Source organism: Sturnira hondurensis, unplaced genomic scaffold (genome assembly GCF_014824575.4).
Source record: "Sturnira hondurensis isolate 20B ecotype Veracruz unplaced genomic scaffold, ASM1482457v3 Scaffold0021354, whole genome shotgun sequence".
Classification (NCBI taxonomy): Eukaryota; Metazoa; Chordata; class Mammalia; order Chiroptera; family Phyllostomidae; genus Sturnira; species Sturnira hondurensis.
In genome coordinates, this window is record NW_028093985.1 from 29,985,227 (window position 1) to 30,000,009 (window position 14,783).

At 32.7% G+C, this 14,783-nt stretch overlaps 1 protein-coding gene across 4 annotated transcripts in view; it reads left to right on the plus strand.

The window, feature by feature from the left end:
• The window catches only part of FER (FER tyrosine kinase), a 397,214-nt gene that overhangs the window by 190,271 nt on the left and 192,160 nt on the right, over positions 1-14,783 (plus strand). For 3 of the 4 annotated variants that reach the window (XM_037032384.1, XM_037032383.1, XM_037032385.1), the window contains 2 exons: positions 4,489-4,692; positions 14,141-14,263. In XM_037032384.1, the coding sequence (XP_036888279.1) occupies positions 4,489-4,692; positions 14,141-14,263 (327 nt within the window). Of the gene's footprint in view, positions 1-4,488; positions 4,693-14,140; positions 14,264-14,783 lie in introns of those variants that run through there. The other variant, XM_037032386.1, reaches the window with a different exon arrangement.

Below are 14,783 nucleotides of genomic sequence, written 5' to 3' on the forward strand. Positions count from 1 at the left end.
AGAAACCTTGCAGGCAAGAAGGAGCTGGAAAGAAGTATTTGAAGTCATGAAAAGCAAGAACCTATATCCAAGATTACTTTATCCAGCAAAGGTATTATTTAGAAGGGAAGGGCAGGTGAAGTGCTTTCTAGAGAAATTAAAGTTAAAGGAGTTCAGTACCACCAAGCCCTTATTATAAAAAATGTTAAAGGACTTAATATAAGAAAATGAAAACAAACTCACAACTATCAACAACTGAACCTAAAAAGTGGAAACAAAAACAAACTCAGCAAACAACTAGAATCAGAACAGAATAGCATAAATGGAGATCACATGGAGCGTTATCAGTGGGGTGAGGGGAGGAGAAGGGGAGAATAGGTACAGGGAACAAGAAGCATAATTGGTAGGTAAAAAATAGACAGAGGGAGGTTAAGAATAGTATAGGACATTGAGAGCCCAAAGAACTTACATGTATGACCCATGGACATGAACTAAAGGGTGGGGGGAATGCTGGAGGGAGTGGTGGTGCAGGCTGAAGGGGAATAAAACGGAGAAAAAAATGGGACAACTGTAATAGCGTAAGTCAATAAAATATAGTTTAAAAATTATCAGATTTGTATGAAACCAGAAAAAATTTGGAATAGCCAAAGCAATTCTCAGAAAACAGAATGAAGCCAGAGGTATTGTACTACCTGACTTCAAATTATAATTCTGAGCTATGATAGTCAAAACAGCATGGTACTGACAGAAAAACAGACACACAAATCAATGGAACAGATTGAGAGTCCAGATATAAAACCACATGTCTGTGGGCAGATAATTTTCAACAAAGAATCAGAAACACACAGTGAAGAAAAGAAAAGCCTCCTCAGTAAATGGTGCTGGGAAAATTGGAAAGCCACATGCAAAAGAATGAAATTAGACTACAGGTTGTCCCCGTGTACAAAAATTAATTCAGAATAGATCAAAGACTTAAGGATCTGAAACAATAAATTTCATAGAAGAAAACATAGGTACTAAACTATGGACCTTGGTTGTGGAGAACATTTTATGAATTTGACCCCAAAGGAACAAAACAAAGAGGCAACCTGAATGGGAGATGATATTTGCAAACAACAGCTCTGACAAAGGTTTAACATCAAAAACATATTAAAAATCTTAAACGGTAAACATATATGAAAAGACGTTTAACCTCATTAGCTATTAGGGAAATGCAAATAAAAACTGCCATGAGATATCACCTCACACCTGTAGAATAGCTGTTATGAACAAGTCAGGTAATGACAAGTGCTGGAGAGGCTGTGGAGAAAAGCAAACCCTCATTCATTGCTGATGGGAATGTAGACTGGTACAGGCACTTTGGTAAACAGTCTGGTGGTTCCTGAAAAAAATTAGGAATAGAGTTACCATATGACTCAGCAATCCCTCTCCTGGGCATCTACCCCAACAAACTAAAAAACATGTATTTGCAGAGATATATGCACCCCTATGTTTATGGCAGCATTATTTACAGTGCCTAAGACATGGAAACAACAAAAGTGTCCTTTGATAGAGGATTGAATAAAGAAGATGAGGTATGTGTACAAAATGGAATACTACTTAGCCACAAGAAAAAAAGATGAATTTTGCCATTTGTGAAAACATGAATGGGCCTTGAGAATAGCATACCAAGTGAGATAAGTCAGTCATAAAAAGCTGAGAACCATTTGATTTCACTCACATGTGAGATAAAAACTGAACACAGACAACAATGTAGTTGCCAGAGGGAAGGGAGTTGGGAGGTTGGGAGGTAAAGGGGGTGTAATGTGTGGTGATAGAAGATTGTTTGACTTTTGGTGGTGGGCACAATGCAAATATACAGATGTAGTATAGAACCATAAATTGAAACCTATATAATCTTATTAACCAATCACCCCAACAAATTTAATTAAAAAATGAAAAGAAAATGGTTTCTTAATTAGGTGCTTAATTTGAATAGAATGCAGGCTTTGAATTTTTTTAACACTTTATCTTTGCCTGTCAAAAAAAGCTCATGTTGCACTCAAATGTTTGGAATAAAGGCATACCCCTTTGGAAATTAGCCTGAACTAGAGTAAGGAAAAATGGCCTATTATACTTTTCCCCCAAATATTTTTATTTCCTAGTACTGACTTCTTATTGCCTCTTTATTTAAACCAATCTTTTTATTTCACTAGGTCCAGCATGTTTTTTACTGGAATATTGTTAAAAACAAGGCCCAGGGAAAAATAATGAAACAGCTGGGTTGATCAGGAAATCTTGTCTTATTAAGTAACACTTATTAACTGTATTAGATTAACTATAACTTTAAAATGGAGGCTTCCCTTCACCGCATCTTTGGCAAAGATCTTAGGTCACTTATTAAGAAGGAAACAATCTTTTCTTACTGAGGCTTAGAGAGATGTGGTATTTGGGGTAAAAAGTCATTATGACAACTCTTAGGATGTTGGATTTTGTTGCTGACGTGTAACATTCTATTACTATGGAGCCTGCAAAACTATTGGAATTTCATTAAAATCATCATAATAAAAAGGTTCCTTACAGTGCTTCCGGAGAAGTCTCTGGAATACCTGATATACCCAGATAGGGGATGTCTGACCTTTCCCTGTGGACGTGTGTGCATGCACATGTATACACATGCACTCATACCAACATCAGCCTACATTTTTTAACAGTATTGTCTGTGTACTGGGTAGTAACAGATCTCTAAGCTTCCCTTTCTATTAAAAAAAAACAACTAATCAGACTAAAGAACCGAATTGTAATCTCTATGAAATAGCAACAGGTTTCTTTCTGTTGCAACATCCTTCATATTTTTTAAAAAACAAATGAACAAACGTAAATGTTCTTAACCTCACATTTTCTGAATTTCTCAGAGTATTAGCTGAGCTTTTGTATTTCAAGTGCCCTTTTTAAGTAAATGAATTCTCCAGATTCTCCATTCTCCTAATTCTAAGTAAATCAAATCTGGGAGGACAGATTGAATAGGAAAAGAAATGAAGCACATATGACATTCTTGTTTATGGTAATTTTGTATTATGTAGACCTTTTTCAGAGATAATGGTGACAAGTTCTTTGTAAAAAAGTGACACTGAATTTCTTATTTTATTGGGGTTTTTTTTTCAGAGAAAAAAATAACAAAATACTTTTACCACGGGTGAGACTTGGAAATATTTCTCTTAGGGTAAAAATTTTAGTATTTACTCTAATGATATGCACTGTGATAAAATCTTGGAAAAAAGTATTTAACCATTTTACAACCTACTTTAAGGATGATAAACTGATAGTGTTGTATGCACAAAAATGTTAATTTTGTGTATATTAGGAATTTGTTTTTTAAAGCAATATACATACTCATTTGTACCTCTTATTGTGTCTGGTTCTTTTTTTGTGTTTTAGACTAATTTCGGGGAACAAAATTTAAGTATTTTGGGAAATACTATATTTATCATAATTAGTATTAACAGAAAAAAGCTAATTTAGCTTACAAAAAAATTTCCATGTACAATCACACCATGTAATGTTTATTTGTTTGTTTGTATTTAATTAGGAACTAAATTGCCCAAGATGATTAAGAGTACTTTATAGGCCCTGGCTGGTGTAGCTCAGTGGATTGAGCACAGGCCTGCGAACCAAAGGATTGCAGTTCGATAAACATGTTTTTTTCCTTGTAATCATAAAATGTGTGATTTTATTATCAGAAACATTTCAAGGAAATACAATCAACTTTTAGTTATCTCTGGTATTTAGTCTTACATTTGATCTCTAAAAATAACATATGATTTGCTTTTCATGCCATGTGCATGGCTTATATTCTTCCCTTCTTTTTGCCACATTTGTAATTGCACATTGGTGGTCTTCAATGATGCTACTTCTCCTAAATTTTTAATCCATCGCTGTGCAGGATCAGGACCAGTTATCCGTGTGGAGAGGTATTGGCTGAGGAAGTAGAGGGAGAGAGGGTAAGAATGGAAAGGCACAGCAGCGAGGCAGCTTCAAGTAAACCCTTAAGTAGTGCCCCTGGGATGTATGACATGGACAGTCCACAGCCCATGTCATCAAGAGTTAATTCCATAAAAAGAAATAACTTTTAATTAAATAAAATGGAAATTGTTTTGTGGTAAATTTCTCTCATAATACCCTTCTTTTATTTGTAATTCTATAATTAATTTTAAATATAAGGATTTGTTTCATGATACATTGAAGACTATAAATATGTATGTGTTAACTCTAAATGCTGATATTGTATGACAGAAAAGACAAGTAAACTTAAATATTGGAGGCTGTTTATTTGTGGTAAACTTGAACATCAGTACTCCATGAGATATCTGTTTTAAAAATTATGAAAATTTCAGATTCATCATATGATTTTTAATTGGTCAATTAAAGGGAGGGATATATGTAAGAAGTATTTGTAGTTGCTGTGAATTTTACTAGAAAAAATTGCTATTTTTTTCTAATTTAGTGTTTTTCCCCCAATATTTGCTCAAGTTCTGTGATACGATCTCCGTAAGTGAGAAGCCCCTGGCGGAACAGGAATGGTACCACGGTGCGATTCCCAGAATAGAAGCACAAGATCTGTTAAAACAACAAGGGGACTTCTTGGTGCGAGAGAGCCATGGGAAACCTGGTGAATATGTCCTTTCTGTATATTCTGATGGACAGAGGAGACACTTTATCATACAATATGTTGATGTACGTTTCTAATTTAGTTTATATGTGTATTCTGATGTAGTTCATTGTTGTATAATGGTAATAAAATGATGAATAGATTTTTGGTAAATGTCTGTAACACTTAGAGTTTAGCACTTAATTTGTTTTTGCTGAATCCCTTAAATACAATGCTCCAAAACTCATTAAAATGTTTATCTTATTAAGGAAATATGTACTTTAAATATTGTAAGTTAAAAATAATTGTTATGCATAAATATTTAAAGTACTTGAATTAAATTTGAACATCAAAGGTATTTTAAATTAAAAATGGAAATAATGTGACTATCATGATTTTTCTTTTTTCTGAAGAAATTTATTTATGAATTTATTCTTTTGAAATAGGCCTTTGATATTTTATTCAAAAGTGGTATCATGAGAGATTTTAAAGAAATATTTTATTAAATAGCGATAATAAAATTTCTTAATGAGTGGGATAATGATAGCTGAACTGGTTTTATGATTCCCCTAGGATTTAATATTTTTCTCCTTTATGTATAAGCTGTTGCTTATTGGCATTAATAAACCATAAATAAAAATTGATGAAAAATTAAAAAACTCTATTATATTTCTTATTCTAATATATTTATTGGAATTTGTTTAAGCATTGCTAAACTACCTTTTATGTTTTTTACATTCTTTATTAAGCTTTAAACAGATGAAGTGTAGTCTTAAAATTTTAACTTTGCCACCGAGAAATTTTAATATTTTGGTACATTAGGAGGAGTTGATGCCTTTATTTGTTATTTTTTACTCCGTCATTTCTAATGGCATGCTACCAGTCTACAGGATTTTGTTTTTTGTCCAGACACTAGAGTGCCATTAATTACTACACAAAAAATTAAACCATTATCATTGGATGAACCTCAGGGGCGTTCTTAAAGTAATACATTGATCAGTAATGTAGTTATCTGTCTGTCTGTAATTCTGAGATGAAATTCACATATGAAAGTAAGCATTTAAAAGTATATAGTTCAGTGGCGTTTGGTATATACATATCTAATAAGTATTTTAAATGACAATAGATGCCATTCAGATGGGTTAAAGGAAATGTCTGTTAAAAGTATGCATTATAATTTTCACCTTGTTTGCTTTTTTGCTTAGTATTCATACTTAAACTTGATAGTCATATTTCCTTACTCTCATACATCTGACTTACTGTTTTTAGTAGTCTGTAATTCCTTATTTATTTTAATATTTTATTTTTTATGCTATCACAGTTGTCTGACTTTTTCCCCCTTTGTCCCCCCTCCATCCACATTGATAATCAGTTCCCTCACCATTGTCCATGTCCATGGGTCCTTCTTATGTGTTCTTTGAGTAAAAATCCCTTCACTTTCTTTCAATCAGCCCCCACCTTTCCCCTCGCTTTTTATAGCTGTCATTCTAAGTCTCCATAATTCCAAGTCTCTAGCTCATTTTTACTTGATTTTTTTCATTAGGTCCTTCTTATAATTAAGATTATATGGTATTTGTCTTTCTCCAACTGGCTCATATCACTTAGTATAAGTCTCCAGTTCCATGCCTGCTGTCGCAAAAGATAGGAATTCCTTCTTTATTTCTGCTGCACAGTATTCCATTGTGTAAATCTACCACAGGTTTTTTTTAACCCACTCATCTACTGATGGGCTCTTAAGGCTGTTTCCAAATCATGGCTATTGTAAATAGTGCTCCTGTGAACACGGGGGTATATAAATTCTTTCGAATTGGTGTTTCTTCATTTTTGGGGTATATTCCCAACTGTGGAATCACTGGATCAAAAGGCAGATCCATTTTAATCTTCTGAGGAAATTCCGTTCTGTTTTCCATAGTGGCTGCACCAGTCTGCATTCCCACCAACAGGTCACTACAGTCCCCTTTTCTCCACATCCTCACCAGCACTTGTTGTTTGTTGATTTATTAATAAAAAGCAGTCTGACAGGTGTGAGATAATATCTCATTGTGGTTATAGTTTTCTTTTTTCTTTAATTTAGTTTTTTAAAGACTTTATTTATTTATTTTTTGAGAGAGGGGAAGGGAGGGAGAAAAACATCAATGTGTTGTTGCCTCTACGTGGCCTCCACTGGGGTCCTGGCCTACAACTCAGGCATGTGCCCTGACTGAGAATCGAACCAGCCACTCTTTGGTATGCAGCCTGCCTTCAGTTCACTGAGCTATACCAGCCAGACTGTGGTTTTAGTTTTCATCTCTCCTGTGATTAGTGATGTTGAACATTTTTTCATATGTCTATGGGCTATCTTTATGTCCTCCCTCCTTAGAGAAATGTCTATTCAAGTCATTTGTACATTTTTAAATTGGATTGTTTGTCTATGTGGTGTGGAGTCATCTAAGTTCTTTATATATTTTGGAGATTAAACCCTTGTCCCATGTATCATTGGTAAAGATGCTCTTTCATACAGTTGGTTCCTTTTTTATATTGTTGATGGTTTCTTTAGCTGTGAAGAAGCTTTTTAATTTGTTGTAGTCCCATTTGGTTTTTCTTTCCCTTTATTTCCAATGCCTTGGATATATTGGCAAAAATATTGTTACGTGAGGCATCCAAAATGTTACTGCCTGTTTTTTCCGCTAGGATGTTTATGGTATCATGACTTATATTTAAATTTATTCCTAGGTATTTTATTTTTGTTGTTGTTGCAGTAGTAAATGGTATTGTTTTCTTAGTTTCTGTTTCTGTTCATTCTTGGTGCCATCAATTTCTGAATATTATCCTCCTGCTTTGCTGAATTCATCGATTAGGTCTAGTAGTTTTTTGGTGGAGCCTGTTGGTTTTTCTATGTATAATGCCATGTTGTCTGGGAATAATGACAGCCTTACTTCCTCTTTTCCAGTATGGATGCCTTTTATTTCTTCTTCTTGTCTGATCACTGTGACTAGGACTTCCAATACTGGGTTGAGTAAGAATAGCGATGGCAGATACCCTTGTCTTGTTCCTGATCTTAAGGGAAATGGTTTTAGTTTTTGCCCATTGAGTATGATGTTGGCAGTAGGTTTTTTGTATATGGCCTTTATTATATTAAAGTATACTCCCTCTAATCCCACTTTGCTGAGTGTTTTTTATCATAAATGGTGCTGGATTTTAGGAAATGTTTCTTCTGTATCTATTGATATGACCCTATGATTTTTGTCTTTTATTTTGTTTATGTGATGTATCAGGTTTTATTGACTTGTGCATCCTTTTATTGTACCATCCTTGCATCTCTGGAATAAAATCCACTTTATCATGTCATGGTGTATAATCTTTTGGGTGTATTGCTGGATCCAGTTTGCTAGTACTTTGTTGAGGATTTTACCATCTATGTTCATCAGAGATATTGGTCTGTAATTTTCTTTCATTGATGTATCTTTGCCTGGTTTTGGAATTAGGGTAGTACTGGCCTCGAAAAAAAGAGTCTTCCCTCTTTCTGAATTTTTTGGAATAGTTTGAGAATGATAGTTGTTGTTCTTTGAGTGATTGATAAAATTTGCCTGTGAAGCCATCTGGTCCAGGGCTTTTGTATATTGGGAATTTTAAAATTACTGCTTCAATGTCATTAGTTGTAATTGGTGTATTTAGCTTTTCTTCTTTTTCCTGATTCAGTTTTGGAAGGTTGTATGTTTATAGAAATTTTGTCCAGGTTGTCCATTTCTTATATATTTGTTCACAGTAGTTTCTTATAGTCCTTTGTGTTTTTGTTGTATCTTTTGTTACTTATTCTCTTACATTTTACATTTCTGAGTTTATTTATCTGGGTCTTCTCTCTCTTTTTCTTAATGAATCTGGTTGTAGGTCATTCCTTATTTCTTTGTCAAACTCTTTTATAATTTGTATGTGCCTTTATTATGGATGTAAATAAGCTTTCCCATTAAAACCTGTAAATGTGCTGGCGATATTTATAAAATGGCATGAGAATTATAGCAGAAAAATCAAAGGGAAAATATAAAATATCTATATATGTTTCCTTCTTATATTTTAAGCTCTGAAACGTATAATTTTCATATGATTTTTTAATTAAAGAAGACTGAAATTTTTAAATTCCCTCTTCTAGTTTAAATGTAACTATAGAATTTAAATTAGTTTTCTTAGAAACAAAGAATGGGTACATTTGCAAACTATAACTTGTCTGTAATATTGTCATTTTCTTTTAAGTGACTAAAGTGAAAGGCAGAATGTATTCTAAAACTAAGACATTGTTTCAGGTTCACATTTAAAGATTTTATTTGGTTTCCTTCTGTTATTGAAATTTTGCAAAGATCCCTATTAAGAGTGCTTATGTTCCCTGAATGCCTCAGGTTTTTCACTGCTTAATTTTACTTTGTTTGTTCTCACTAGATAACATTGAGTTAATAAGTTGAAAATAGGAGTTTGAAGGTGATACAGACTGGGGAGGTTTTAATTCTTGTTCACATGTATAGGTGACTCTTCTGTGAGCTAGAATGATCCATTTCTTTTCTCAAAGTGGGTCAATAAATGGAATACATTACCAGATACTGAATGACTTCCTATTATATTTCAATCAAAGACTGTATAATATAATAGTAGATTATAAAATCTGTACATAAATGAGGGATTAGGTGTCCTAAGAGAGGAAGACATAAAGAAATATGGAATTTTAGAGAATGTAAAAGTATCAAGCAGTTGGTCAATGAAGAAAGCATTAGACTGAGAAGGCTTGGGTTCCAGTCCCAGCTCTTCACTTTGTAAGCCCTGTGCCTTTGAAAACAATGGAGTTAATAGTTTATATAGTGATTGTGAGAATCAGTTTACTGAACATATACTTTGTACGTGTAGAGTGCTATGCAAACATTAGGTATTTTTATTGCTGTTTGATGACTTGAGAGAAAATACAAATATTATGTGGTAGGAAATATTAATATAATTGGAAATATTAACTAAATTTTTTGTTTCTATGAGATTTAATTGTGAAATTTAAATAGTAATGAAAGCGTTTTAGAATTTGTATATATACTCACTTTATTGTGGTGATTTGGAACCAAACCTGCAATGTTCTTTGAGGTATGCCTGTATTTAGGTTTGAGATAGTCAACGATCATGAACAATGTTATTTTTAGCAATAGTGCCTCTGTCAACTAAAGTTTCATGTGGCAGTTGTTTTGAAGCTTTATTTTTTTATGCATATCATAGTCATTTACCATAGTGTGAAACTCTGCCATTATAATTGTTCAAGATGGACATACTTTCAAGTTTTACATTTCTATTACTTTAGCAGAAAATATTTGTTGTTTTTATTGGTTCACACAAGAATTGTACCCATTTCATAAAGCCAGATATATTAAACATATCTAAGAATATCTAAATCTCATTGTATTTCTAGTGTTACTGATTTGTTCCATAGTTACTGTCCTGTTTATGGTGCTTGATATAAAGTGATATTTAGAGTTTGTACCTAAAACTGTTTATTTTGTGTCATAAAATGATAATAGATTTTCAGAGAGATTTAAATAGCTTTGTTCTATTTGATAAGTAAATATATATTTATCAGATCTTTGCTTTTGTATGTGATAAAACAGAAATACATGTGCTAAAATAGAAGTACTCTAGAAAAAAACTGATGCTATTATAGGAAAGTGCCAAGTCATAGTTTTCTAATTTGTTTATCTGACAAATAAGTGTTTATCTAAATGCTCATTTTTACAAAATACCATGTTATGCTTTGTAAGGGGATGAAACAAATAAATGGGTGGACTACTTCTCAGTGGCCTTAAAACCTACTAGGTGTGAGACATTAGTAGAGTTTATAAATGGAGAGATACTAAAGATACAGAATTAGGAATGGTTGAGCCAAGAAATTTGAAATAACCTATGGTGATGAATTAAAAATAAAAGTGTAATATTTTTAGATAAAATGGGAAAACCTCTTTGTAATGCTCTATCATCTCTTCTTTCACTCATTCAGGAAATATTATTTGAGCAAGTACTCTGTAAGACCTAGGAATATGGGCCAATAACAACCATAATACAAAAGGAGACGTAATTACTATGCAATATTTGGGATTAGTTCAATGCATTAAAATATCATTCATTCAATAGATATTTATTGGATTTCTATCATGAGCTAAATTCTACTTTGAGCTGATGGATTTAGTCTCTGAATGTACCCATTAGGTTTATATACTTTGTTTTGTTGCCACAATCTCAGGCTCTTTGAACCATCTTTAAATTCATGCCTTGGGACTTTTGGAAGACTAAGTGAAAGCAAGTAGAAGTCCACAACTTGTTTGGATGGCAGTTATTATTGTGTACTTAGGATTATTTAACCATTCCACCATAGCCATTTAAGGACTCAAGGGAAGGCAATAAGTACCTTGTAGCCAAATGACACTCTCATTAATATACCATTTTCTTTGCCACTGACACACAGACTTAGGAAACTTCCTTTTTAACAATAAAATAAAGCCATTTGAAAACTTTATTATTGTTAATTTCCAGGAAACACTAATGGAGTTAGTGTTCTTAAGGCCCGGGAATATAATGGAGTATATTATATAATACATTATAGAATATAATATTATATAATACATTCTGAGGAGGATGCCCACAGTCATTCATAAACTTACACTGTATATAATTATAAACTATAGTAAACTCTGTAAAGATGCACAGTGCTCTGAAAGCTTTTAACTGGGAAAGTTAAGGTAGTTAAGTTCGCAGTGCTATTTGAATATGAACAAAAGTTAACTAGGAAAAGCCATACCAAACCTTACTAATATTATTCCCCAAGCTCCCGCAAATTCTTCCTGTGTACTGGTTTAATTAGTTATTTATAACTATTCAATGTGCCATTTTTATTTGAGAAAGCTAAAGTTTATATTTTATTTTTCTAGGTATTTTATCCAAAAAATAGGAGTATCTCACTATTTTGTTTTTTATTCAGCTCTTTGTTTTTATTCAGCTTATTCATCTCAGCCTTCTTCAGAAATAATTTTTTCTTTTTTCATATTTTTTTTCTCATGCCTGCTTATCCTTGCTTTTATTTCAGGAGATCTACTGAGGCAACTTCAAGCATTGAATCCCCTTCTCATTTCTGTGTGCTTATTCTGTTCTGTTTAACTTTCTTAACTGCAGTCTTTTCTAAATATGTGCAGTAGCAAAATCTGTTTTTATGTGTTTTTCACCTATATGTGTGAATGATTCTTAAATAGCACAGTGATAACTCAGGAACAATTCTAGCTGTAGTAAATGTTTTAAAAACAGAAGTGATACATACTCTTGATAGAAATTCAAAGTATGTGTAATGGAATGTGTGCTTCACAATAGCAGCCCCCTTATGGCTTTTGTATATAGTCTTTAAAAAATCAGAAAATGTAATCTAATTATACATATATCTATATGATTTTTATTTTATAAAATTGAGTCATGTATTTCTAGTTATACTTCTTATTTTTCAAATGACATATTATGTGATATTTATGATATACAGCTAACAACAAAATGATCTTTCTAGACATTTACTTTATACTACAATGTTTTATTGCTTCTTTTGGAATTCATATAAGAGATCATTAGAAACAATCTTATTCAAAGAGAAGTCTCTTATTTGAAAGTTGGTCTGAATTCTCAGTCATGTTATTGTTAAAGCATATAGAAAAATGTTTAGAAAATCCTTCTGCATGCGATCCCAACCTCAGGTTATCTGAGCTATAAGAAATTTATACAGATCTGTAGAAGGTCAAATATAATATTCAGAACTTTGTATCAAGAAACAAGTCCTCAACAGGTTTTTAAAAAAATATTTTATTTATTTATTTTTAGAGAGAGGGGAAGGGAGAGAGAACGAGCGAGAGAAACATCAGTGTGTGGTTGCCTCTCATGTGGCCCCCACTGGGGACCTAGCCCGCAACCCAGGCATGTGCCCTGACTGGGAACCGAACTGGTGAGCCTTTGGTTCACAGCCTGTGCTCAATCCACTGAGCTATACCAGCCAGAGCCTCAATAGTTTTAATGACTATACTACTCTTGACCTTTTAGTTGCTTCATAAGCACACAGTCTTAACATCATTTTTAAATTCATTATTTTCATCTTTAAGAAAGTGAGTTTTATGGTCTGCATTATGTTCAGACTCAGAACTTCAGATGGCTTTCAAAATAATTGCTATGGATCAGTTTCTTATTTCAACCCATGACGGAAGTACTGTTGCCTATATTACTCACTGTGTTGGTCCTGCACCATTACTATGTCCAATGGCAGAAGACTGCCTTTCAGTGAAAAGCTAGATGCATTCTTAAATTAAGAAAAGGAAACTGAAAATCACCATTATTTTGTTTAGTATCTTTCTACTATATGAGGTACATTAGAAGTTTATATAAGACATTATAACATTAGTGTCTGATTTGAAATTTCATTCTGTGTGGACTTCATCTCATTACTTACCGTTTATGAAACATTGTACTTGAGTGTCTTCAGTTTATGTGAGATTATGAACTTCCCAGTATTCATTTCTACGTTAAGTTGTTTTACTTATTGCTTTAACTTTACAAATAATTTTATATGCATTGCATTTCATTCAGTCACACCTATTTAGCCAGTCAGTATATGCCAGGCACTGTTCTAGACCATTGGGATATTGTGATAAACAAAATAAATGTAAAAATGTATCACCCCATGTGCTGTCATTTAGAAGAGAAGGTGATTGACAAAAAATAGAATAAGTAACTGAAATATATATGGTATTAGATAGTGATAAATTCTAAGGAGGCAAATTCAGTAAGAAAAAGGAGGTAAGGAATATAGCTTGGATGAGAAAATGGATAATGAATGTTGTATAGGGTGACCAGAGTAGAGCTAACGAAAAAAGTAACATTTGATGAAAGACTGTTATTAAGTAAGGGAGCCACAACCCATATGGGCATCTGATGAAATATTTTAACAAATGTAATCATACTAAGGAAGGCATGCATATAGTACATTTATAAAACAAGACACAACTGAGTGTGACTGTAGTGGAACAAGGTAGTGGTGAGAGATGAGGTAAGAGAGAGAATAGAGCACAGATCATACAGGGTTTTGTAGACCATGGTAAAGACTTTGGCTTTTATTCTAAAGGAAATAAAAATTTTGAGTAAAGTAATAGAATGATATAATATATCCCCTGGCTGAAGGAAGGCAAAGGGAGAAACAGTATACATACACACATTTAACTTTCTTGAGAAATAATTGACAGATATAATTGTATGTATTTAAAGTGTATAATGTAATTGGTTGATATACATTGTAGAATGAATACCAAGATCAAGATAATTAACATATTCATTACCTCACATAGTTTACTTTTAACCATTTCTAAATATATACTTCAGAAGTGTTAAGTGTATTCACACATTGTGCAAGAATAATTTTTAAATGGAACTGAAATGGAACTTAATGCATTAATGATGAATGCAGTCATGCTGAAGCAATGAGTTTATATTTATTCCACTTTATTGTTCTTTCTCCAGAATTTGTATCGATTTGAAGGCACTGGTTTTTCAAACATTCCTCAACTTATAGATCATCACTATACAACAAAACAGGTCATCACTAAGAAATCAGGTGTAGTGCTGCTGAATCCTATTCCTAAGGTAGGTGCATATGTACATATATATACACACACTTTTTTTTAAAAGAATGCTTTGTGAGTTAACATTTCCCACATTAAATAAAGTTCTTAGATTATTTATAGAAGTTTGGAAATAAAGGGGCTTTGTGATTACTAGTCATACAAATAGAATTGAAGCATTTTCCTTGGTTTTTATTGAGATGGGTTGCCTTTTTATTCAAGGTTTGCTAAGCTACAAATGGCCTAGCTTTTTTTACCCCCAGTTTTTTTTTGAAAGACTTGAGACTTTATTAGGTTCAGTCTTTGATAATGTTCAGTTCATAAAATATTCTAAGATGTAAATGAAAGAAAATGTCCAAAAATCATGAGTAAATCAGAATTTTAATTTTGGGCATTAAGTTTATAATATATATTTACAATATATAAGACATTGGAACCTTTAAAAACTAATTTACTCTTCTCAAAGACAGTAAGTTATCACTTGTCTATGTGAAGCCTGGTAGCTGGATTAAGAGATTGTTCTAGGTCATTTTGACCTCTGA